This window comes from Leucoraja erinacea, chromosome 26 (genome assembly GCF_028641065.1).
Source record: "Leucoraja erinacea ecotype New England chromosome 26, Leri_hhj_1, whole genome shotgun sequence".
In the NCBI taxonomy this organism is placed as follows: Eukaryota; Metazoa; Chordata; class Chondrichthyes; order Rajiformes; family Rajidae; genus Leucoraja; species Leucoraja erinaceus.
The window spans coordinates 29,673,534-29,698,504 of NC_073402.1; the positions used below are offsets into that span (position 1 = coordinate 29,673,534).

General features: G+C 47.9%; 1 protein-coding gene across 1 annotated transcript in view; it reads left to right on the forward strand.

Moving 5' to 3' along the window:
- Window positions 1–24,971, forward strand: part of pacrg (PARK2 co-regulated) — a 160,718-nt gene that overhangs the window by 80,125 nt on the left and 55,622 nt on the right. Inside the window, exons 3-4 of the mRNA XM_055656604.1 lie at window positions 9,252–9,423; window positions 18,918–19,067. Of these exons, the coding sequence (XP_055512579.1) occupies window positions 9,252–9,423; window positions 18,918–19,067 (322 nt within the window). The remainder of the gene's footprint in view (window positions 1–9,251; window positions 9,424–18,917; window positions 19,068–24,971) is intronic.

Below are 24,971 nucleotides of genomic sequence, written 5' to 3' on the forward strand. Positions count from 1 at the left end.
ACACTATCCTACACACACACACACACACACACACACACACACACACACACACACACACACACACACACACACACACACACACACACACACACACACACACACACACACACACACACACACACACACACACACACACACACACACACACACACACACACACACACACACACACACACACACACACACACACGCACACACACACACACACACACACACACACGCACTGACACACACACACACACACACACACACACACACACACACACACACACACACACACACACACACACACACACACACACACACACACACACACACACACACACACACACACACACACACACACACACACACACACACACACACACACACACACACCCACACGCACAAAACCCCAAACACACACACACACACACAGGACACACACACACACACGCACACACACAGACACACACACACACACACACACACACACACACACACACACACACACACACACACACACACACACACACACACACACACACACACACACACACACACACACACACACACACACACACACACACACACACACACACACACACACACACACACACACACACACACACACACACACACACACACACACACACACACACACACACACACACACACACACACACACACACACACACACACACACACACACACGGGATAATTTACCTTTATATCAAGCCAATGAACCTACAAACCTGTACATCTTTGGAGTGTGGGAGGAAACCGAAGATCTCGGAGAAAACCCACGCAGGTCACGGGGAGAACGTGCAAACTCCGTACAGGCAGCACCCGTAGTCGGGATCGAACCCGGGTCTCCGGCGCTGCATTCGCTGTAAGGCAGCAACTCTACCGCTGCGCCACCGTGGCCACTCTGGAGACAAGGAATGGGTGACATTGAATATTGATTTATCCAACTTCAAGTAACCCCGGCATTCCCTCCCTCTCTCTCCATCCCTCCCCCACCCAAGTAGCACCAGCTTCTCGTTCTCACCCAGCAAACAGAGAACAATGACCTGTTTCCTTTATCATTGTTACTTTTTTGCACCTTTCATTCATTTGTTCAATATCTCTCTAAATCATCGTCTATATCTCTCGTTTCCCCCTCCCCCGGCTCCCAGTCTGAAGAAGGGTCTCGACTAGAAACGTCACCCATTCCTTCTCTCCAGAGATGCTGCCTGGCCCGCTGAGTTACTCCAGCACTGTGTGTCTATCCACAGAAAGGGATTAGTTGCTTCTGTAGATTTTTTAAGGTCCATGAAATGCTGCTTTCTGCTTTCATTGGCAATTAGCATGAAATCAATACACATTATTGGTGTGTAGTTACAGACTTAATGTTATGAAAGATTTAAGGTTGTTTCCTTGGCTGTCGCAATTAGAATTCATTTCAAAAGTATGCAATACTTGAATAACATGGATCTGCAGGCTATGCAAAGATTTATAATCTATTTTCTATTTTAATGACTTGTTCCAACCATTAAACGAGGGAAGTCCTGATTTAAAAGGTCCCACAGTTGCTCAATGAACCGATGGTGACAAGAACTAGAGGGATTTCTGAGATGGAGAAACTGGATTCATTTAATAATACATTGATCACGTTTTGTTCTTGCCAGTTCTTGCTGAAAAAAAAACTGTGGCTTGAAAACTATTCCAAAAAGCAGCAACCCTAATTTTGAAATCGTAGTTGTATCACATTATTGGATGCATTCTCTTGTATTCCAATAACGGGAATGAAGGCTCAGGTTCATGTTTATTACTGTCACACCTCCAGACTCAGGGATAGTTTCTTCCTGGCTGTTATCGGGCAACTGAATCCTCCTACCACAACCAGAGATCAGTGCTCAACTACTTTCATGTCATGGTACACCAGTCATTGAAAGTAGGCATGCAGGTGCAGCAGGCAGTGAAGAAAGCGAATGGTATGTTAGCTTTCATAGCAAAAGGATTTGAGTATAGGAGCAGGGAGGTTCTACAGCAGTTGTACAGGGTCTTGGTGAGACCACACCTGGAGTGTTGCATACAGTTTTGGTCCCCAAATCTGAGGAAGGACATTATTGCCATAGAGGGAGTGCAGAGAAGGTTCACCAGACTGATTCCTGGGATGTCAGGACTGCCTTATGAAGAAAGACTGGATAGACTTGGTTTATACTCTCTAGAATTTAGGAGATTGAGAGGGGATCTTATAGAAACTCACAAAATTATTAAGGGGTTGGACAGGCTAGATGCAGGAAGATTGTTCCCGATGTTGGGGAAGTCCAGGACAAGGGGTCACAGCTTAAGGATAAGGGGGAAATCCTTTAAAACCGAGATGAGAAGAACTTTTTTCACACACAGAGAGTGGTGAATCTCTGGAACTCTCTGCCGCAGAGGGTAGTCGAGGCCAGTTCATTGGCTATATTTAAGAGGGAGTTAGATGTGGCCCTTGTGGCTAAGGGGATCAGGGGGTATGGAGAGAAGGCAGGTACGGGATACTGAGTTGGGTGATCAGCCATGATCATATTGAATGGCGGTGCAGGCTCGAAGGGCCGAATGGCCTACTCCTGCACCTAATTTCTATGTTTCTATGTTTCTATGTTTACTTTAGTTTAGTTTAGAGATGACAATGCGGAAACAGGCCCTTCGGCCCACCGAGTCCGTGCAGACCAGCGGTCCCCGTGCATTAACACTACCCCACACACACTAGGGATAATTTACACATACACCAAGACAATTAACCTACAAACCTGCACGTCTTTGGAGTGTGGGAGGAAACCGAAGATCTCGGATAAAACCCACGCAGGTCACGGGGAGAACGTGCAAACTCCGTACAGACAGCGCCCGTAGTCGGGATCAAATCTGCATCTCTGGTGCTGAAAGCACTGGCAGGCAGCAACTCTACCGCTGCACCACCATGCCGTCCTGAATTACCACCACCGATGCTCTCCCATCTCTTGCCACTAAAAGGAATGGGTCAGGTTTATACCACCAGGTTTGCAATGAGTTTGGATCAATAACAGAATGATTCCATCATAAAATATGTTCCCTGCAAAACTCTGATAGATTTAACTTGCGATAGGAATGGTAACGCATTCAAGATAGGTTGGAGATGCCGGAGCTGTTGCTTTGATCTTCTCCTCTCACTGAAATCCCCCCTCATTATCCCTCCTATTTGTAACCCAGCATTGATTTTTTTCTTTTGCGTTTGATTTCAGTTTTGTCTCCTGGCCTCCCTTGTGAAGAGGTGGGATCAGTTCAGATGCTGCAGACTTTGATGAGTTGTAAATATAGTGAAAAGGATGCTGGCGTGAATAGTTATACTTTGCTTGTGATGTTGAAAATCTCTCTCAAGTGCCCGTCATCCTTGTTAAAGAAAGATGTCTAAAGAAGGGTCTCGACCTGAAACGTCACCCACTCCTTCTCTCCAAAGATGCTGCCAGTCCCGCTGAGTTACTCCAGCATTTTGTGTCTATCCTTGTTTAGCAAGAGAGAGCTAGAATCTCTGGAACTCTCTGCCGCAAAGGTAGTTGAGGCCACAGTTCATTGGCTATATTTAAGAGGGAGTTAGATGTGGCCCTTGTGGCTAAGGGGATCAGGGGGTATGGAGAGAAGGCAGGTACGGGATACTGAGTTGGATGATCAACCATGATCATATTGAATGGCGGTGCAGGCTCGAAGGGCCGAATGGCCTACTCCAGCACCTAATTTCTATGTTTCTATGTTTCTATAGGGCTAAATAGCGGAGTCAGGGGATATGGGGAGAAGGGGTATGATTGTGGGGAGAAGGGGTCGAATGGCCTACTCCTGCACCTATTGTCTATTGTCTATTGACTAAACTAAACTAAACTGAATGATTTAAAGGGAGCAGATTTAGTCAGCTGCAGGTCAGAAGTGCAAAGACATACACATGGAAACCATATGTGTTATCATTAAAATCTCGTGTTAGAGTAAATGACTACAACAAGCCTGTAGACGTGATGATTACAAAAGGCACTAGTGAAGTAGCTATCGCAATGATGAGTATAGAGAGTCAGTTTGCAGAATCTACATCTCATTATAAAATGTGAATACAAAATGTATTTCTTCATTTCACAATTTAACGGTCTTTCCGCAAATCCTTGAGAACTCTGCCCTGAAAGATAAAGGCCCAGCTGTCTGGATGTTTGGAGAGAAGGAATGGGTGATGTGTAGGGTCGAGACACTTCTTCAGGGAGAGGGAGATTAGAGATGGAAGGGTAAGGTGTGATATTTTTAAAGCGGAGATTGACAGGTTCTTGATTATTACGGGTGTCAGGGGGTTATGGGGAGAAGGCAGGAGGATGGGGTTGTGGGGGAGTGACAGACCTTAAAGGGCCTGTCCCACTTTCACGACATAATTCACCACCTTTTTTACTCGTGGACATTTTTCATCATGCTAGAAAAACGCCCCGACCTACTTGATGCCACGAGTGCCTACAACTAGCATCACGACCTGCCTATGACCTACCTACGACCTACCTACGACCTACTAGGACCTGCCTATGACCTACATACGACCTCCTAGGACCTACCTACGACCTCCTACGACCTCGTGACGACCATGCTGCGAGTATGAGTCAAGGGCAAACTCGGCAGAGGTCATGAAACATAGAAACATAGAAACTAGGTGCAGGAGTAGGCCATTCGGCCCTTCGAGCCTGCACCGCCATTCAATATGATCATGGCTGATCATCCAACTCGGTATCCTGTACCTGCCTTCTCTCCATACCCCCTGATCCCTTAGCCACAAGGGCCACATCTAACTCCCTCTTAAATATAGCCAATGAACTGGCCTCAACTACCCTCTGTGGCAGAGAGTTCCAGAGATGAATAGTAGGACAGACCTTTTACAGTATGATGTTATTTTCTAAAGACTAAGACTGCAGTGATAAACAAAGGGGAGAAGTCCACAGTGATGGAAGACCACAGAGGGGCCACAGTTTAAGAATAAGGAGTAAGCCATTTAGAACGGAGACGAGGAAACACTTTTTCTCACAGAGAGTGGTGAGTCTGTGGAATTCTCTGCCTCAGAGGGCGGTGGAGGCCGGTTCTCTGGATGCTTTCATGAGAGAGCTGGATAGGGCTCTTAAACATAGCGGGATATGGGGAGAAGGCAGGAACGGGGTACTGATTGGGGATGATCAGCCATGATCACATTGAATGGCGGTGCTGGCTCGAAGGGCCGAATGGCCTACTCCTGCACCTATTGTCTATTGTCTATTGATGTCATGATTTGTTGCAATGTGGTGTCATGGTGATCAGCGGGCAGATTTCTAGGGCATTCATAAAGGCCTGTATTATACACACCGCTGCTAACCTTGGACTCAAAACGGAGACTAAGAAATGGAGTGTACACGATCTTGTGCGGTAATTGTAAAATGAAATCCTTATCTTTGAGTTTCCTTGCATGTCATTATCAAACTACCCCCTGCTTGAACACATTTGTATTATCAGCAGCGAGTATTTCTGTAAAATTGCCTTTTGAATTTCACCACAATTTGCTGGTCAGGACAATGGGTTGCCATAAGAAGGAAGATATTATATGAAATTATATATTCCTGAAAGATAGCGCTTGGCGCTATTTGATATCCTTAGAATCCTATTGTGCACACAGAGGAGTGTTTAACAAATGGGTCGCTGTGAAAATGTGCCTGATATGAAATAAAAAAATCTAATTTTTACAAAATATTTGTCAATATTAGAATAGAAAAGAATAGAATAGAATAGAATAGAATAGAATAGAATAGCCTTTTATTTGTCATTCAGACCGAAGTCTGAACAAAATTTAAGCAGTCATACATACAATAAAAAACAACAATAAACACATATTAACATCCACCACAGTGAGGCCACCAACATCTCCTCACTGTGATGGAGGCAAAAGTCTTAGGTCTGCAGTCTCTTCCCTCCTCTTCTCCCTCTACGCTGAGGCGATACCCCCCCTGGGCGATGTTATAACAGTCCCGCGGCTCAACACCGCGGCCCGGGGTGGTCGTAGCTGCCGCCCACCCAGACCTGCAGACGCAGCCGCTGGCCCGCGGCCGAACCCCGGACTCAGGCCACCGCCGCCAGAACACCGTCCCAGCCACCCTCACGTGAGTATCTGTCGACTTCAGCCTCGGGCCGGGCCGCCCCGACTTGGGCGCCGAACCTCCCTCAGGCTGCGAGCGCCGCACCTCCCCGAGCTCGGCCGCTCTGACGGGAGCCTCGTTCCATCTCGGGCTGGCCGCTCCTCTCCTGTGCCGGACCGCCCTCACGGGAGCGAACTCAGGGCGAGTCCTGACGGTCTCTGCCTCCGGAGCCTCGAGGTCACCAGCTCCATTTAGGCCTCAGCGCCGACGGAGGCAGAGAAGGGGAATACGACAGAAAAGTCGCATTCCCCCGCAGGGAGAGACTGCACACCCCGTTCCACCCCCCCCCCCCCCCCCACACAAAACACCACTAAAAAAACAAAAACTAGACTAACCAAACAAAATAAACAACACAAAAAACACAAAACAAACAGGACTGCCGATGAGCCGCTGCAGCCAGAGCCGCGCTGCCACTTCCGCCGCCAATATTGCTGATGAGTGTGATCTGAAGCTACCATTGTCATTGCTGTCGTAATAATGTTCATAGAATTAGAATACTAAAAGACCTTCACATTTATAATGTAAAAGCCCTGTCCCACTATACGAGTTTACCCAAGAGCTCTCCCGAGTTTAATAAAAAATCAAACTCGTGGTAAGCACGTAGAATGTACGTAGCGGGTACGTCGGAGCTCGGGACGTCTCTTAGCGGCTCCTAGCGCTAACGGCAGGTACTCGGGAAACGCGGTATGTACGGGAAGACTCGTGAAGATTTTTCAACATGTTGAAAAATGTCCACGAGAGCCCCGAGTACCTACGTAATTCTCCGAGTTCGAATCAGGGGAAACTCGGGAGAACTCTTGAATTACCACGTACAGTGGGACAGGCACTTTAGTCATCTCTAACAAAGTCACTTGTAATTTGATGTGCCATGGAGAACAAATACCTTGCGCTCGCAACTGCCTCGAGAGTTTAGTTTAGTTTAGTTTAGTTTAGTTCGGAGATACAGCGTGGAAACAGGCCCTTCGGCCCACCGAGTCCGCGCCGACCAGCGACCCCTACACACTAACACTATCCCACGCACACACACGGGCCAATTTACAACTTTACCAAGCCAGTTAACCTACAAACCTGCACGTCTTTGGAGTGAGGGATGAAACCGGAGCTCCCGGAGAAAACCCACACAGGTCATGGGGAGAACGTGCAAACTCCGTACAGACAGCGCCCGTAATCGGGATCGAACCTGGGTCTCTGGTGCTGTGTGGCAGCAGCTCTACCCCTCGGGCCACTGTGCTGCCCATTATAGCGCCCAGCTGAGGCCCCACCTGGAGTATTGTGTGCAGTTTTGGTCTCCTAGTTTGAGAAAGGACATTACTGCTATTGAGGGAGTGCAGCGTTGGTTCACCAGGTTAATTGCTGGGATGGCGGGACTAACATATGATGAAAGAATGGGTTGACTGGGCTTGTATTCACTAACATTTAGAAGGATGAGAGGGTATCTTATAGAAACATATAAATTCTTAAAGGATCGGACAGGCTAGATGCAGGAAAAATGTTCCCGATGTTGGGGGAGTCCAGAAGCAGGGGTCACAGTTTAAGAATAAGGGGTGGGCCATTCAGGACTGAGATGAGGTAAAAACCTCTTCTCTCAGAGAATTGTGAATCTGTGTAATTCTCTGCCCCAGAGGGCAGTGGAGGCTGATTCACTGTATGTTTTCAAGAGAGAGTTAGATTTATCTCTTATGCCTAAAGGAATCAAGGGATATTGGGAAAAAGCAGGAACGGGATATTGATTTTGGATGATCAACCACGATCACATTGAATGGCGGTGCTGGCTCGAAGGGCCGAATGGCCTACTCCTGCACCTATTTTTCTATGTTTCTATACTGGCTGGATTAATATAGAACTGACTCTGAAGGAGTGAGGTGGGGGGAAGATCAAAAGACCTGGCAATGGGCAGATCGCCATGAGGGGGAGTGGTGGGGGGGAGAACTAATAATAATAATAATAATAATAATAATAATAATTTTATTTATAGAGCACTTTAAAAACAAACATAGCTGCAACAAAGTGCTGTACATCACTAATCATTGACAAAAAAGTTAATACACACCAAAAATAACAATCAAAAGAAATAGTAGGAAAAGACATGTAAAATAAAGAAACATCAAAAACACCAAAAACAGAAGCAAAGCCTCAGGCATGGTCAAAAGCCAGGGAGTACAAATGTGTTTTAACACTGGATTTGAAGATGGACAGTGAGGGGGCCTGTCTGATGTGCAACGGCAGGGTGTTCCAGAGTGCCGGAGCAGCAACAGAGAAGGCTCTATCCCCTCTGAGCCTCCGACTAGACCTCGGTACCTCCAGGAGCAGCTGACCAGCTGACCTGAGGGACCGGGCAGGAGCATATGGGTGGAGCAGCTCAGAGAGGTAAGGTGGGGCGAGCCCATTCAGAGATTTAAAAACAAATAACAGTATCTTAAAATGAACCCGAAAGTGCACCGGGAGCCAGTGGAGGGAGGCCAGAATTGGAGGAGCTGGCGTGGGATACGAGGGTCTTGATCCGAAACAACACCCATTCCTTCTCTCCATAGATGCTGCCTGTCCCACTGAGTTACTCCAGCATTTTGTGTCTACCTTCGGTTTTAAACCAGCATCTGCAGTTCCTACCTACATGCTTTGTAACTTTGTTGATGCCCTTTAGTTGGCAGCTGTTTGTATACCTTGGGTAAGCAACACCTAGAATGTCACTGTGTCTTGTCACGTGTGACAATAAAGTATTTATAAAGCATTCATTCATTCATTAATTCATTCATGCATCCATGCATTCATTCACTCATGCATTCATTCACTCATGCATTCATCCATTCAATCATTCACTCATTAATTCATTCATTCACTCATACATTCATCCATTCATTCATTCACTCATCATTCAATCATTCACTCATTCATACATTCATTCATTCATACATCCATTCATTCATTCATACATGCATTCAATCATTCATTCACTCATCATTCATTCATTCACTCATCCATTCATCATTCATTCATTCCATCATTCATTCATTCATTCATTCATTCATGCGTGCATTCAATCATTCAATCACTCAATCATTCATTCATTCATTGCTAACCTCTCTTTTGCAGGTTGAGATTGAACAGTTGGACTACCACCACTACCTGCCCCTGTTCTTTGACGGCCTTTGTGAGACCCTACACCCGTACGAGTTCTTTGCCAGACAAGGTGTGCATGACATGCTGGAGCACGGGGGGCCGAAGATCCTCCCGGTCATCCCGCAACTCATCATCCCCATAAAAAGTAAGAAGCCAAACGCTCTTTCGTTTTGGAGCTTAATTTATTTTAATTTAGTGTATTTTAGTGCAGTTTAGTGTAGATTAGTGTTTAGTTTCATTTGCTTCTCATTAGAGATGCAGCACAAATACAGGCCCTTCAGCCCACTGAGTCCGCACTGACCAGCGATCACCCCGCATACTAACACTATCCTTCACACACACACACACACACACACACACACACACACACACACACACACACACACACACACACACACACACACACACACACACACACACACACACACACACACACACACACACACACACACACACATACTAGGGACAATTTACAATTTTACCAAGCCAATTAACCTACAAACCTGTATGTCTTTGGAATGTGGGAGGAAACCGGAGCGCCCGGAGAAAACCCACGTGGTCACGGGGAGAGAGAGAGAGAGAGAGGAGAACGTGCAAACTCCGTACAGACAGCACCTGTAGTCAGGATTAAAACCGGCACTGTGAGGCAGCAACTCTACCGCTGCGCCACCGTGCCGTCCTCAGAAGCTCTTGAAGAATTCAGAACAGAAATGTATATAACATTGTGTGACAGAATTGTATATAACATTATGAGAGGTATAGATAGGGACGACAGTCAGAACCTTTATCCCAGGGTGGGAGTGTCCAACACTAGAGGGCGTAGTTTTATGGTGAGAGGGGGGAATGTTAAATGGAGATGTGTGAGTCAACTTCTTTACACAGAGGGTGGTGGGTGCCTGGAACTTGTTACCAGGGGATGGTGGTGGAGGCAGATATGATAGTGGCGTTGAAGAGGCTTATAGATAGGCACATGGATGTGCAGGGGGTGCAGTGATATGTATCATGTACAGGCAGATGGGATCAGGTTAACTTGCATCATGTCCAGCACGGACATTGTGGGCTGAAGGACCAGTTCCTGTGCTGTACAGTTTCCAGTCTGAAGAAGTGTCTCGACCCGAAACATCACCTGCTGCCCGACCTGCTGAGTTAGTCCAGCTTTTTGTGTCTGTATTCTGTACTGTTTGATGTTCCACGTTGGAGAGAAGGAACGGGGCGATGTTTCGGGTCGAGAGCCTCCTTCAGACTGAGAGTCCGGGGTGAGGGAGACGAGAGATATGGAAGGGCGAGGTGTGAAAACTCGCACAGAAACGCACGTGACTGTGGTCGCGAGTCTGGGTTATAACGTGGTTGTGCGAGCAGGAGGAGTCGGAGAGGGGGAGCAGCGAGAGAGAGAGCTGCAGAACCCTCGTCAGAGAGAGGAGGAGATCATCTTCAAAGCAGGCACACCTTGAGGAGATTTCACAAGGAACCGCAGATGCTGGTTTACACCGAAGATAGACACGAAATGCTGGAGTTCCAGTGGTGTTCATTTTCTCCGTCACACAGAGGCTGAAAGCCCCTCTATTCTCCTCACACACAAAAGAATTGGGAATGTAATGAATGTGTTTAATTTCGGTGTATTACCAAAGGCTTCTGGGCTCACACAGAACATGTCCTGCTCTGAATTGGGTTTGCAGTGATGTTGATGGCAATTTAATGGTGCGGTCTGGGGAGCTGTGAATAGCCTGGGCCTGAGCAAAAACAGCACGGCACATACATACTGGGACATTTATAGCAATGTGACCAGCATTGTGTGTTTGTCACACTGTGATTACGTGGCTGGCCACCGTTATACTTCACTCACGCAGCAGCAACAGAATCACTCTCGGTAATTGCCTCACTCCCAACTATTGGCTCAGATTGATAAGCTGGGGCCGCTAATGATCACCACCACATTACGCTCAGTCACATAAACCCTCGCTCCGCACACTTGAGTAATGAAGATTGCTGTACTTGGCCTGGATACATGCACACAACGCTGTTCCGGCCCGATTACTGAAGATTTACTCTGGTGTTTCTTGGTTGAGTCGGTAGTTTCTCCTTCTGCTGGTTATCAAGCCTTGATGTAAAAAGCTAGTGTGGGAGTGGGACTTTGTAGGAGTCCAGGTTTTGTGCAAGGTAGACATCGAGTGCTGGAGTAAAGGGCCTGTCCCACTTACGTGTCCTTGGCACGCAAATTACGCGACCTCGTGGTCGCGTTGAGGAGCACGGGCATCGTGTGGCCGCGTGGGGCCGGTGCCACTTAGGAGCGCGGAGGAGCGTGTAGTTGTGCGCGACATCTTTGGCCGTTGGCGCGCTCCGAAATTTTTGCAGCGAACGAAATCTTCGCGCGCCAACGGCCTGTCTCGGAACTGACGGCCAAAGTGGGACAGGCCCAAGACCCTGGCACGACGCAACGTCTCACCTCCAACAGCAGCAGAAGCAGCAAACGATCGCCGAACTCGGCCTGGGGCTCACGGCCGTTGCGGTCCGGATCCGCCCCCACTTCTACTCCCAGAGCGGGGCCAAGATAATTGAAGATAGACACAAAATGCCGGAGTAACTCAGCGGGACTGGCAGCATCTCTGGAGAGAAGCAATGGGTGTTGGTTCAGGTCAAGACCCATCTTTTCAGACTGAAGAAGAGTCTCGACACGAAATGTCACCCATTGCTTCTCTCCAGAGATGCTGCCGGTCCCGCTGAGTTACTTCAGCTTTGTGTCCATCTTCAAATGGCGTCACGTGCTCCAGACGGCTGTGCGTACGCATGAAATCGCGCCCGACCTTCGCGGGACCGTGGCGGCTCAACATGACCACGAGGTCGAGTGATTTGCATGCCAAGGGCACGTAAGTGGGACAGGCCCTTAACTCAGCGGGTCAGGCAGCATCGATAGAGAACATGGGTAGGTATTGACATTTTGGGTGGCTTTGTGTCTTCTGTTGTACACCACCCCTGCGGTTCCTTGCATCTACCATCTCCTGATAATGAGAAAGCTCCCCGAGTCTTGTTGGAGTTACCCAGGCATGTGGAAATTATTCCAGCATGCTGTCGATGATTTTAGCTATGGGCAATTTGGAACAGAGTGCAGAACCAAGGCTGTGTTTTGTGTCACTCTGGCACTGGCTCTATCTGAGACTAACTAAACATATCTCACACATTTACAGTCCCATTTAGTTCAGTTTAGTTTGGAGATACAGCACGGAAACAGGCCCTTCGGCCCACCAAGTCTGTGCCGACCATCGATCACCCGTACACTAGCACTATCCTACACACTAGGGGCCATTAACAATCTGTACCGAAGCCGATTTACAATTTGCTATTGAGGGAGTGCAGCGTAGGTTTACAAGGTTAATTCCCGGGATGGCGGGACTGTTATGTGCTGAGAGAATGGAGCGGCTGGGCTTGTACACTCTGGAGTTTAGAAGGATGAGAGGGGATCTCATTGAAACATATAAGATTGTTAAGGGCTTGGACACGCTAGAGGCAGGAAACATGTTCCCGATGTTGGGGGAGTCCAGAACCAGTGGCTACAGTTTAAGAATAAGGGGTAAGCCATTTAGAACGGAGACGAGGAAACACTTTTTCTCACAGAGAGTGGGGAATCTGTGGAATTCTCTGCCTCAGAGGGCGGTGGAGGCCAGTTCTCTGGATGCTTTCAAGAGAGAGCTGGATAGAGCTCTTAAAAATAGCAGTCAGGGGATATGGGGAGAAGGCAGGAACGGGGTACTGATTGGGGATGATCAGCCATGATCACATTGAATGGCGGTGCTGGCTGGAAGGGCCGAATGGCCTCCTCCTGCACCTATTGTCTATTGTCTGTACCGAAACCAATTAACCTGTACGTGTTTGGAGTGTGGGAGGAGGCCGGTGCACCTGGAGAAAACCCACGCAGGCCACGGGATGAACATCCACACTCTGTACAGACAGCACCCGCGGTCAGGATTCAACCCGTATCTCTGGCGCTGTAAAGCAGCAACTCTACCGCTGCGCCTCCGTGTGTCACTCTAAAGGAGATTGCCTTTTCCGCTGGAAGTTACAGTAGCTAATGTGCCAGAGAAGCACAACTCCATGCCCCAGATCCCAGCAGTCGAGGTTATTCATCGCTTCCCAGAGCCAGATGCTGTTGTATCTGACAGGCGCAGAGGGGGAAACAGTCGCGGTTGTATCGTGAAGGAAATGAGGATGAGTTTCAGGGGCAGAATGACCTGCTGAGGAGACAGCTGTGGACCAGTTTCCCCACAGTGGTCCACCCTCACAATGCAATTCTTTGTCAGGAGAATTTTAGCATTTAATTAATGATTTGGGCGGCACGGTGGTGCAGCGGTAGAGTTACTGCCTCACAGCGCCAGAGACCCAGGTTCGATCCTGACTACGGGCGCTGTCTGTACGGAGTTTGTACGTTCTCCCCGTGACCTGCGTGGGTTGTCTCCGGGTGCGCCGATTTCCCCCGCACACTCCAAAGACGTGCAGGTTTTTCGGTTAATTCACTTCGGCAAAAAAATTGTGAATTTGGTAGGATCGTGCAAGTGTGCAGGGTGATCACGGGTCAGTATGGACTCGGTGGGCCGAAGGGCCTATTTCCACACTGTATCTCAAAACTAAACTGAAACAGTCCCACCTGCCCCGAGTTAGTCCCATATCCCTCGAAGCTTTTCACATCCGTGTAGCTATCCACGAAGAAGTCTGAAGAAGGGTCTCGACCCGAAACGTCACCCATTCCTTCTCTCCCGAGATGCTGCCTGTCCCACTGAGTTGCTCCAGCGTTTTGTGTCTATCTTCGGTATAAACCAGCATCTGCAGTTCCTTCCTGCACATTTCGTCTAGCTATCCACGATGCTTCGATTTCCTCCCACATCCCCAAGACGTGCGTGTTTGTGGCTTAATCAGCCCTCTGTAAATTGCCTCCTAGTGTGTAGGGAGTGGATGGGAGAGTGGGATATTTGACAATAGAAAATAGGTGCAGGAGTAGGCTGATGGGCCTGTTTCTGTGCTGTATCTCTAAATGAAACTAAGGTGAGTGATGAGAAAAGCAGAAGGCACATTATTGTTCCCTCTCTGACTGGTTGCCCCCGGAAATGTTATTGAGCGAGGAAGAATTTTATCGTCATCACTTGAGGTCTAAATGATGCCTAAAGTTCATCTGCAACTTTTCAAATCAGATCCACTTCACTGTTCAAAACAGCACCATGTCGTGTTGCAATGCAGAGCTATCGATTATAAAGTCATAAGTGGTAGGTGCAGAATTAGACCATTCAATCGTGGCTGATCTATCTCTCCCTCCTAACCCCATTCTCCTGCCTTCTCCCCGTAACCCCTGACACCCGCACTGATCAAGAATCTATCCATCTCTGCCTTAAAAAATATCCATTGACTTGGCCTCCACGGCCCTCTGCGGCAATGAATTCCACAGATTCACCACCCTCTGACAAAAGACATTTCTCCTCGTCTCCTTCCTAAAAGAACATCCTGCTGAGTTCCATAGTAAAATTGTAATTAAAATGACTTTGATTGCAGGCTGCTAAAATTACCCGTTTTTAAAAGCACCAGTCCTTTGTGTTGAAGCTTTGAGGGTCTGTTGACGGATGCCAGCTGATTAGCAACAACCTTGTACAAGTCCCCGATGCTGAGCGTCACTAAGCATGTTGTATCGTGCCAGTTCACCAGTCATCTGCTGCGTTTTCCGGAGAGCGTTTTTTTTTTAAAAACACGTCAACTCTCATATTGTTCTTTGCACCAACATACTGTGTTAGAGGAGTCGACCGAGGTTTTAATGAATGATCAAATCTGGGGGCTTGTCGGAGTGTGAGAACGGATGCAAAATGAGCAAGAATTGGGCTCAAAATCTCTCAATCCTCAGCCAGATCTTCCAGTCAGTAAGGTTATGACTGTTCTGATCTTGGCCTGTCTGCTTCATCCAATATCCTTGATGCCTCTCTAGAATTCAAGCTGGGGGGCGATTTACCGAGGCTAGTCAGCCTACAAACCCGCACGTCTTTGGAATGTGGGAGGAAACCGGAGCAACCGGAGGAAACCCTCGCGGTCACAGTGAGAACGTGCAAACTCCACACAGACAGCACCCGAGGTCAGGTTTGATCCCGGGCCGCTGGCTTGTGAGGCAGCTGCTCTACCCGCTGCACCACTGTGCCGCATTTTATGGCAGATATTTGAATAATTGTCCTTGAATGAGAATGATTCTTAACAATAACATCTAATCTAAAAGCAACAAACAGTTGGGCCGAATGGCCTGTTTCCGTGCCATATGAGTCTATGTGACTGTATGACCAGAAATGCATGCAAAACTCCAAATGTGGCCGAACCAATGTCCTATCAAGCCGTGTCATGAATTCCTGGCTCCTAGTATCATGAATTCCTGACTCCTATAAGTTCATAAGTTATAGGAGAAGAATTAGGCCATTCGGCCCATCAAACCTACTCAAGCTATCAGGCCAACCGAATCATCCTACCAATCCTGAACTACCATCCACCTCATTGGAGATCCTCAGACTATCTTTGATCGGACTTTACTGGCTTTACCTTGTACTAAACGTTATTTGCGCTATTCCCTTTATCATGTATCTGTACAGTGTGGACGGCTCGATTGTAATCGTGAATTGTCTTTCCGTGGACTGCTTGGCGCGCAACAAAAGCTTTTCACTGTAACTCGGTACACGTGACAATAAACTGAACTCAAACTCTGCCATTCAACCATGGCTGATCTATCTTTCCCTCTCAACCCCATTCTCCTGCCTTCACCCCATAACTCCTGAGACCCGTACCAACAAAGGCAAACACACTATGTGGATCCTGTGGAGGTGGCTTGAAGGGTTACCTGTTGTCTCTCAATTATCATTACTGAGCAACAGATGGGGCTGTCAGTGACACTCCAGTCATTGTGGGATTCTGCTGCATTCCCAATCAGCTTTGACAAGGGTGACAAGTTCGGCATGTCCCCAACAACTCTCACCAACCTCTACAGATCCGCCGTAGAAGGCATCTTATCGGGATGCATCAAAGCACGGTTTGGGAACAGCTCCATCTAAGACCGCGAGAAATTGCAGCGAATTGTGGACGCAGCCCAGCCCATCACACTAACCAACCTCCCTTCCATTGACTCCATCTACACCTCACGCTGCCTCGGCAAGGCCAGCAGCATCATCAAGGACCAGTCTCACCCCGGTCACTCCCTCTTCTCCCCTCTCCCATAGACCAAAAGGCATAGAAGTGTGAAAACGCACACCTCCAGATTCAGGGTAGACAAAAATGCTGGAGGAACTCAGCGGGTGAGGCAGCATCTATGGAGCGAAGGAATAGGTGACCTTTCGGGTTGACACCCTTCTTCAGACTCAGAGGCAGTTTCTTCCCGGCTGTTATCAGGCAACTGAACCATCCTACCACAACCAGAGAGCGGTCCTGAACTATTGTCTACCTCATCGGGGACCCTCGGACTATCTTAGATCGGACTTTACTGTCTTTATTTTGCACTAAACGTTATTCTATTATCATGTATCTGTACACTGTGGACGGCTCGATTGTAATCATGTATTGTCTTTCCGCTGACTGGTTGGCACGCAACAAAAGCCTTTCACTGTACCTCGGTACACGTGACAGTAAACTAAACTGACACTGAAACAGAAATTGAGTCTTACCGTAACGTGGGGCACGTCGAGTTGGTATCTGAAAGGAAAAGGAACTATTAAAACACAAACAAGTGCCATGAATCACATTTCTCTGAAGATAAGCAGAATTCATGGAGCATGAATATAAAACAGAGTCTTGTGTATGTAGGTGTCACTCATGCCTCGAGAGATGGTGTGATTGAAAATATCTTTTGATTTAGTCATCAGTTTTTTTGCAAGTCTCTTTGACTTGTGGCAAAAAGAAAGATGAAGTGTCACAAAGCCTTGAATCTCACCAACAGACGTCAAAACATTTCTACACAGGGCCAGCTTTTCCTGCTTAGCTGTTGAATTGAATGGTCCCATAATTGGTATGCGTCACGGTGGCTCAGCGGTAGAGTTGCTGCCTCACAGCGCCAGAGTGCCGGGTTCGATCCTGACTGCGGGTGCTGCCTGTACGGAGTTTGCACGTTCTCCCCGTGACCTGCGTGGGTTTTCTCCAGGATCTCCGTTTTTTTTCACACAGAGAGTGGTGAATCTCTGGAACTCTCTGCCACAGAGGATAGTTGAGGCCAGTTCATTGGCTATATTTAAGAGGGAGTTAGATGTGGCCCTTGTGGCTAAAGGGATCAGGGGGTATGGAGAGAAGGCAGGTACAGGATACTGAGTTGGATGATCAGCCATGATCATATTGAATGGCGGTGCAGGCTCGAAGGGCTGAATGGCCTACTCCTGCACCTAATTTCTATGTTTCTATGTTTCTATGTTTCCTCCCACACTCCAAAGACGTGCAGGTTTGTAGGTTAATTGGCTTGGTGTAATTGTAAATTATCCCTAGTGTGTGTAGGACAGTGTCACTGTGTGGCGGGGATCGCTAGTTGGCGCAGACTCGGTGGGCCGAAGGGCCTGTTTCCGCGCTGTATCTCTAAACTAAACTCAACTAAATTGAAAGTTAACATGTGTAGGAAGGAACTGCAGATGCTGGTTTAAACTGAAGATAGCCACAAAACAAGCTGGAGTAACTCAGCGGGACAGGCAGCATCTCTGGAGAGAAGGAATGGGTTGAATCCCTTCTTCAGACCCAAAACGTCACCCATTCCTTCTCTCTGGAGATGCTGCCTGAGTTAGTCCAGCATTTTGGGGTCAATGACCTGTTATCGGAACCAAAATGCAACGAGCTGCTGTTACGCTTGTGGGAGTTCCCTTGGTTTGTTACGGGGCTGCCTGGCCTGATCAATGGGCGAGATACTTGATTAGAAACCTGCCACTTATTCCCGGAAAAGACTGAAAGGCCCCTGCATGGCTGAGCACCAGCAGAAGGAAGGTTAATTAAAACAGAGAGCTTTCATTGCCACAAACACACACTGGGCGCTGTAATACGTCTTGCATGGGGGAAGGGAATGGGAGCAAAGGGATATCATACACCAGGGATCTAACTCCACTCACAACTAATGATGCAGCGTCATCTCAGCGGGAAGCGTTTAGTTAGCGCTCTGGATCATAACTAGGGTCGCCAACTCTCTCACTCCCAAATAAGGGACAAAAGGTCAAAATTATGGGACAAATTCCCGACAGCAATCCATTGACCGACTCGGCCGTGGCTGGGTGAATGATGAGTTGGCCCCGGGTGCTGGACTGCACACAAAGCCCAGCCGGCGGGGCCAGCTGAGGAGTTTTGGCCCGCGTTACGTCGCACGAAGCCGCGCGCAAAGTCCGGCGCCCCATCCAACTCATGATCGGCCATGAGAAGGATGGGGTGGTGGTGTCGGCGGTAAGCGAAGGTCCGAAGGTTGGACAGCTGACCGGGCTGCCGACTGACCGACCGACCGACCAACCAACGGGGCCACGGGCGCTGCTGCTGCTGCACTCCATGGGCTGCACTACGCCGGGACAAGGGCAGTCCCGTACGGGACAAACCAATTTAGCCCAATATACGGGATGTCCCCGGCTAATACGGGACAGTTGGCAACTCTAATCATTCATAACCCTTCTCTGTCTTGTGCAGATGCTTTGAACACCAGGAACAAGCATGTTATTTGCACCACGCTGAAGATCCTGCAGCATCTTGTCGTCTCTGGCGAGCGGGTCGGTGAAGCTTTGGTCCCCTACTACAGGCAACTATTGCCCATCCTCAACCTATTTAAAAACCTCAACGGTAAGTGCCAGCTGGCTCGCCCTCTCAACTCTGCCCTTCAGGTTTTTGTTTTCATTTTAGTTTTTTTCATTTTAGAGATACAGCTAGGTTTATGGCCCAGTTTTAGAGAAACAGGCCCGTTTGGCCCACCGAGTCCGTGCCGACCAGCGATCCCCGCACACTATCACTATCCTGCACATACTTGGAACAATTTACAATTTTACCGAAGCCAATTAATCGACTAAACTGGAGAAATTGGATGGGCGACCTTTCGGGTCGGGACCCTTCTTCAGATCTTCAGATGCGTCTTTTTTCTCCAGAGACGCTGCCTGACCCGCTGAGTTACTCCAAAACAACGTTTACTGTTGTAACATGTACCAAAGTGCAGTGAAAAGCCTTGTTTTGCATGATATCCAAACAGATAAATATATTCAAGTCAAACTCAGTACAATCAGTGGGTCAAAGGGGAAGATACAGAGTGTTGTGTGTAGGTGTCCAATGTCCGCAATGGGGTAGAGGTGAGTTGGACAGTACCCCAGCTTATAGAAGGGCCGTTCAGAAGCCTGATAACAGAGGGGAAGAAACTGTTCCTGAGTCTGATGGTGCACACTTCCAAACTGATGTACATTAAGGGGATTGACAGATTCTTGATTAGTACGGGTGTCTGGGGTGATAGGGAGAAGGCAGGAGAATGGGATGAGAGGGAGAGATAGATCAGCCGTGATGAGAATAGACAATAGGTGCAGGAGTAGGCCATTCGGCCCTTCGAGCCAGCACCGCCATTCAATGCGATCATGGCTGATCATCCCCAATCAGTACCCCGTTCCTGCCTTCTCCCCATATCCCCTGACTCCGCTATTTTTAAGAACCCTATCTAGCTCTCTCTTGAAAGCATCCAGAGAACCGGCCTCCACCACCCTCTGAGGCAGAGGATTGAATGGCGGAGTGGATGCGATGGGTCGAATGGCCTAATCCTGCTCCTATCACTTGGGAACATGAAGTTATGAGCTTGTGAATAGATAGATCAAGGGGGAATATGAAGAGTGTGGGATATTTGTTACATCCGCTCCGAGCGGTATGGTAAAACCTACTTTGAACGGGATACAAATCTACAGCACTGCTCAACTCCAATGGGCTGTGCGGAAATATCATCTCTTATCGTGAACAGCCTTGTGTTATGCGGGTCTTGCTTTAATGTCCTGAACTTCGCAATCAAAGCGCGTACCTCCGAGTTAATCATTCGCCGAACTTCTGAACGCTGGCTCGCTTCCTGAGATCCTCGGCTGCCTTTGATCAGCTGGGGTGGGTAACATGACAGATGTATGTACTCGGCTTGTGTGTGTGAACTATCTCTGCTTTAAGTAGCGGCTTGTTGTGGGAAGTGTGCGTCTTTTTGAAAGACGGCAGGATCAGTACCACCAGCGACTCAGCACGTACCTCCCGCCATGATGGTCTTTCAACCTCCTGAAGTAATGACACTGCGCTTTGTTCAAAAGTTGACACCTCAGATCAATAGAATCACGGGAACCTCACACCAAGGCTTCATCCGACGTGATAGACCTGACTGTAAACTATTCCTATTTTAAATTCAGCTTCAGAACCAAGCTACTTGTGAGCTAATCTACACGTCTGGGCCTTTTTCGAGGAAATGCCACCTTCTGTGTACAATTTGTATTTGATGGATTTATACATAATGTTGAAGGGGTGGTATAGGGTGATTTCACGAAAGGTCACTGGAGCGTAGATCCGCACCCACGTGACCGAAAATCTCAACTGGAGTACATGCTAGACATCCGGTACATGTTAGTGAATGGGAAAACACGCACTTTCCCACCCGTTAAAAACATAGAAAACGGCCAGGTTTTGATCTGCAATTTACTGTGCCAGTCGGGGTGACCGTGAGGCACAGCTACCTAGATTTACAGTAAAAAAAAAGATAGAAACTAAGGTAAATTAAAGAGGGAGCTGAAGGTGCCAATCCAGCGGAAGTGAACAGCGGACATTTGCCGTGGAGATTTAAAGGTCCAAAATATCGGGAATTATCGCGTTTGCTCGCTGAATTTCATCAAAAGTAAGTCAATAATGCCTTACTTTTGATGAAATGCAGCGAGCAAACGCGATAATTCCCGATATTTTGGATCTTTAAATCTCCACGGCAAATGTCTGCTAAGCACTTCCGCTGTTTTTCCACCTTCAGTTCCCTCTTGTAATTACCTTACTTTCTATCTTTTTTTTTGCCTGAAAATTTAGGTCGCTGTGCTTCACGGTCATCCCGACTAGCACAGAAAATTTCAGCTCAAAAATCGGCCGTTTTCCATGTTTTTAACGGGTGTGAAAGTGCGTGTTTCCCCATTCACTAACATGTACCGGAAGTGACATATGTCCTCCAGTTAAATTTTTCGGTCACGTGAGGGGGGATCTACGCTCATTTGACCTTTGGTGAAATCACCCTATTGAATAATCTCGATATTCAGTTCGAGCAACAGCTCCCTGGAGAATCATTTTGCATCTGTTTACACGGACCTGGATGAAAGGATTGTGTGATTCTACCCGACCTGTTGATTGGAGCGCCCGGCACATCACCAATCTCTGCAACTCTGTGGTGGCACGGAGGAGCCGCTGCCTCACGGCGCCACAGACCCAGGTTCGATCCCGACCTCGGGTGCTGTCTGTGTGGGGTTTGCGCGTTTCTCCCCGTGATCGCGTGGGGTCTCCCACCCACGGGTGCTCTGGTTTCCTCCCGCTATCCAAAGGCGTGAGGGTTTGGATCCTAATTGGCTCTCTGTGAATTCCTCCTAGTCTGTAGGTAGTGGATGGGGAGGGGGATAAAATGGAACTCGTGTTCACAAGTGGTCGGCACAGTCCCGATGGGCCAAAGGGCCTGTATACGTGCTGTATCTCTAAGCTAGAACGGACCATAAGGTCATAAGGAATAGGAGTAGAATTAGGCCATTCGGCCCATCAAGTCTACTCCGCCATTCAATCATGACTGATCTATCTCTCCCTCCTAACCCCATTCTCCTGCCTTCTCCCCATAACCTCTGACACCCGTACTAATCAAATAATCGATCTATCTCTGCCTTAAAAATAATCCCTGACTTGGCCTCCACAGCCGTCTGTGGCAATGAGTTCCACAGATTCACAACCCTCTGGCTAAAGAAATTTCTTCTCATCTTCCTGAAAGGACGTCCTAAAAGATCGTAGCATAGAATCAAAGAAATCTGGAGCAGAGAAGAAGGAAACCATTTGCTCAACATGTCTAGGCCTCTCATTGGGACAGATACCATTGTGAAGAGCTTTGGGGGACTGTAATCTATTGGGAAGACCTATTGGGACAAGTCCATTGGGAAGCGCTACGGGGACTAATCCCATATCCCTGTACTTGGCTCATTGTCCAGCAGGTTACAGTTTGTTAAGAGTTCGAGCATTTACATTATGCAGAGAGGGTCACAACTTCAACCTGTCTCAACTCCCCTCCAATTCTTCTGCCCATTGACTTAAAAGCATGGACAAAGAACAAAGTGCTGGAGGAACTTAATAGGTCAGGCATAGACTATTACCTAAATAGTGGCCGATTGGGAAAGGGGGAGATGCAGCGAGACCTGGGTGTCATGGTACACCAGTCATTGAAGGTAGGCATGCAGGTGCAGCAGGCAGTGAAGAAAGCGAATGGCATGTTGGCTTTCATAGCAAAAGGATTTGAGTATAGGAGCAGGGAGGTTCTACTGCAGTTGTATAGGGTCTTGGTGAGACCACACCTGGAGTATTGCGTGCAGTTTTGGTCTCCAAATCTGAGGAAGGACATTATTGCCATAGAGGGAGTGCAGAGACGGTTCACCAGACTGATTCCTGGGATGTCAGGACTGTCTTATGAAGAAAGACTGGATAGACTAGGTTTATACTCGCTAGAATTTAGGAGATTGAGAGGGGATCTTATAGAAACTTACAAAATTCTTAAGGGGTTGGACAGGCTAGATGCAGGAAGATTGTTCACGATGTTGGGGAAGTCCAGGACAAGGGGTCACAGCTTAAGGATAAGGGGGAAATCCTTTAAAACCGAGATGAGAAGAACTTTTTTCACACAGAGAGTGGTGAATCTCTGGAACTCTCTGCCGCAGAGGGTAGTCGAGGCCACAGTCCATTGGCTATACTTAAGAGGGAGTTAGATGTGGCCCTTGTGGCTAAGGGGATCAGGGGGTATGGAGAGAAGGCAGGTACGGGATACTGAGTTGGATGATCAGCCATGATCATATTGAATGGCGAATGGTGCAGGCTCGAAGGGCCGAATGGCCTCTACTCCTGCACCTATTGTCTATGTTTCTATGTTTCTATGAGGTCAGACAGGGAATAGACTGACGACATTTCGGGTCAGGACCCTTCTTCAGACTCTCCTGCTTTTCGGCCATGTTAGGACCCAGACCTGCTGCCTTCTCCATAGCAACCGCCTTCACCACCATCTTGACCAACGTGGCCTCCAGCTCACAGGCCCCCCAGTTCAGGCCCAAACATCTAAGAGACTGCAGAATGGTCCCGATCCCATTCCCTCCACAGATGCTGGCCCACTGAGTTCCTCTGCACTTTGTGTTTTGCTCAAGATTCCAGCATCTGCAATTTCATAAATTCATCAGTTATAGAAGCAGGATTAGGCCATTCACCCCCATCAAATCTGCTCCGCCATTCAATCATGGCTGACCTATCTATCCCTCTCAACCCCATTCTCCTGCCTTCTCCCCCATAACCTCTGGCACCTGAACTAACCAAGAATCTATCGATCTCTGTCTTACAAATATCCACAGCCTCCACAGCCGTCTGTAGCAAAGAATTCTACAGATTCACCACCCTCTGACTAAAGAAATTCCTCCTCATCTCCTTCCTAAAAGAACGTCCTTTAATTCTGGGTCTGTGCCCTCTGGTCCTAGACTCTCCCACTAGTGGAAACATCCTCCCCACATCCACTCAATCCAGGCCTTCCACTATTCTGTACATTTCAATGAGGTTTCCCCCCCATCCTTCTAAACTCATTTAAAAATCTCTGAATTCCTTGTGTGCTCATTAAAAGCTCTCCTCCTTGACGAGGAAAACAAATGGCTTGTTTTCAGGGTTTTATAAGCTTCTTACACTTTAAGTAAAGATCCTTTCATATCGTGCAGGAAGGAGTAACTCAGCGGGTCAGACAACATCTCTGGAGAGAAGCAATAGGTGACGTTTCGGGTCTGAAGGAGGGTCCCGAAAAGTAACCTATTCCTGTTCTCCAGAGACGCTCTCTGATCGACTGAGTTACTCCAGCTTTTTGAAGGTCTTTCTTCAGTTTAAACCAACACCTGCAGTTCCTTCCTGCACGATATGAAAGGATATTTACTTAAAGTGTAAGAAGTCCATTGGGACACAAGCAATGCTGGCCTATTGACTGGAAAAGAGTCCCAACCCGAACCATAGGCACAGCGGTGGAGTTGGTGCCTCACAGCGCCAGAGACCCGGGTTCGATCCTGAAAACGGTGCTGTCTGTACGGAGTTTGCACGTTCTCCCGATGACTGCTTGGGTTCCTCTGGATGCTCCGGTTTCCTCCCACACTCCAAAGACGTACAGGTTTGTAGGTTAATTGGCTTGGTATAAAAAAAGATGTCCCTATTGTAGAACAGTGTTAAGGCTGGCACAGGTGCGGTGGGCCGAAGGGCCTGTTTCCGCGCTGTATCTCTAAACTGAATCATCCATCCATTCCCTCCACAGATGCTGCCTGGCCCGCTGAATTCCTCCATCACTTTTTAGTATTCTCTTTGCTCCTTGTACAAACTATAATCGGCTGCATCCTCAGAGATCAATATAGAGTTGATTACAAACTGTTCATGTTATTCTTTTGCCATCCACTTGAGTTCCCATCAATGCACCGATTATTTTGCCTTGCGTTCTGTGTGTGACACATCAAC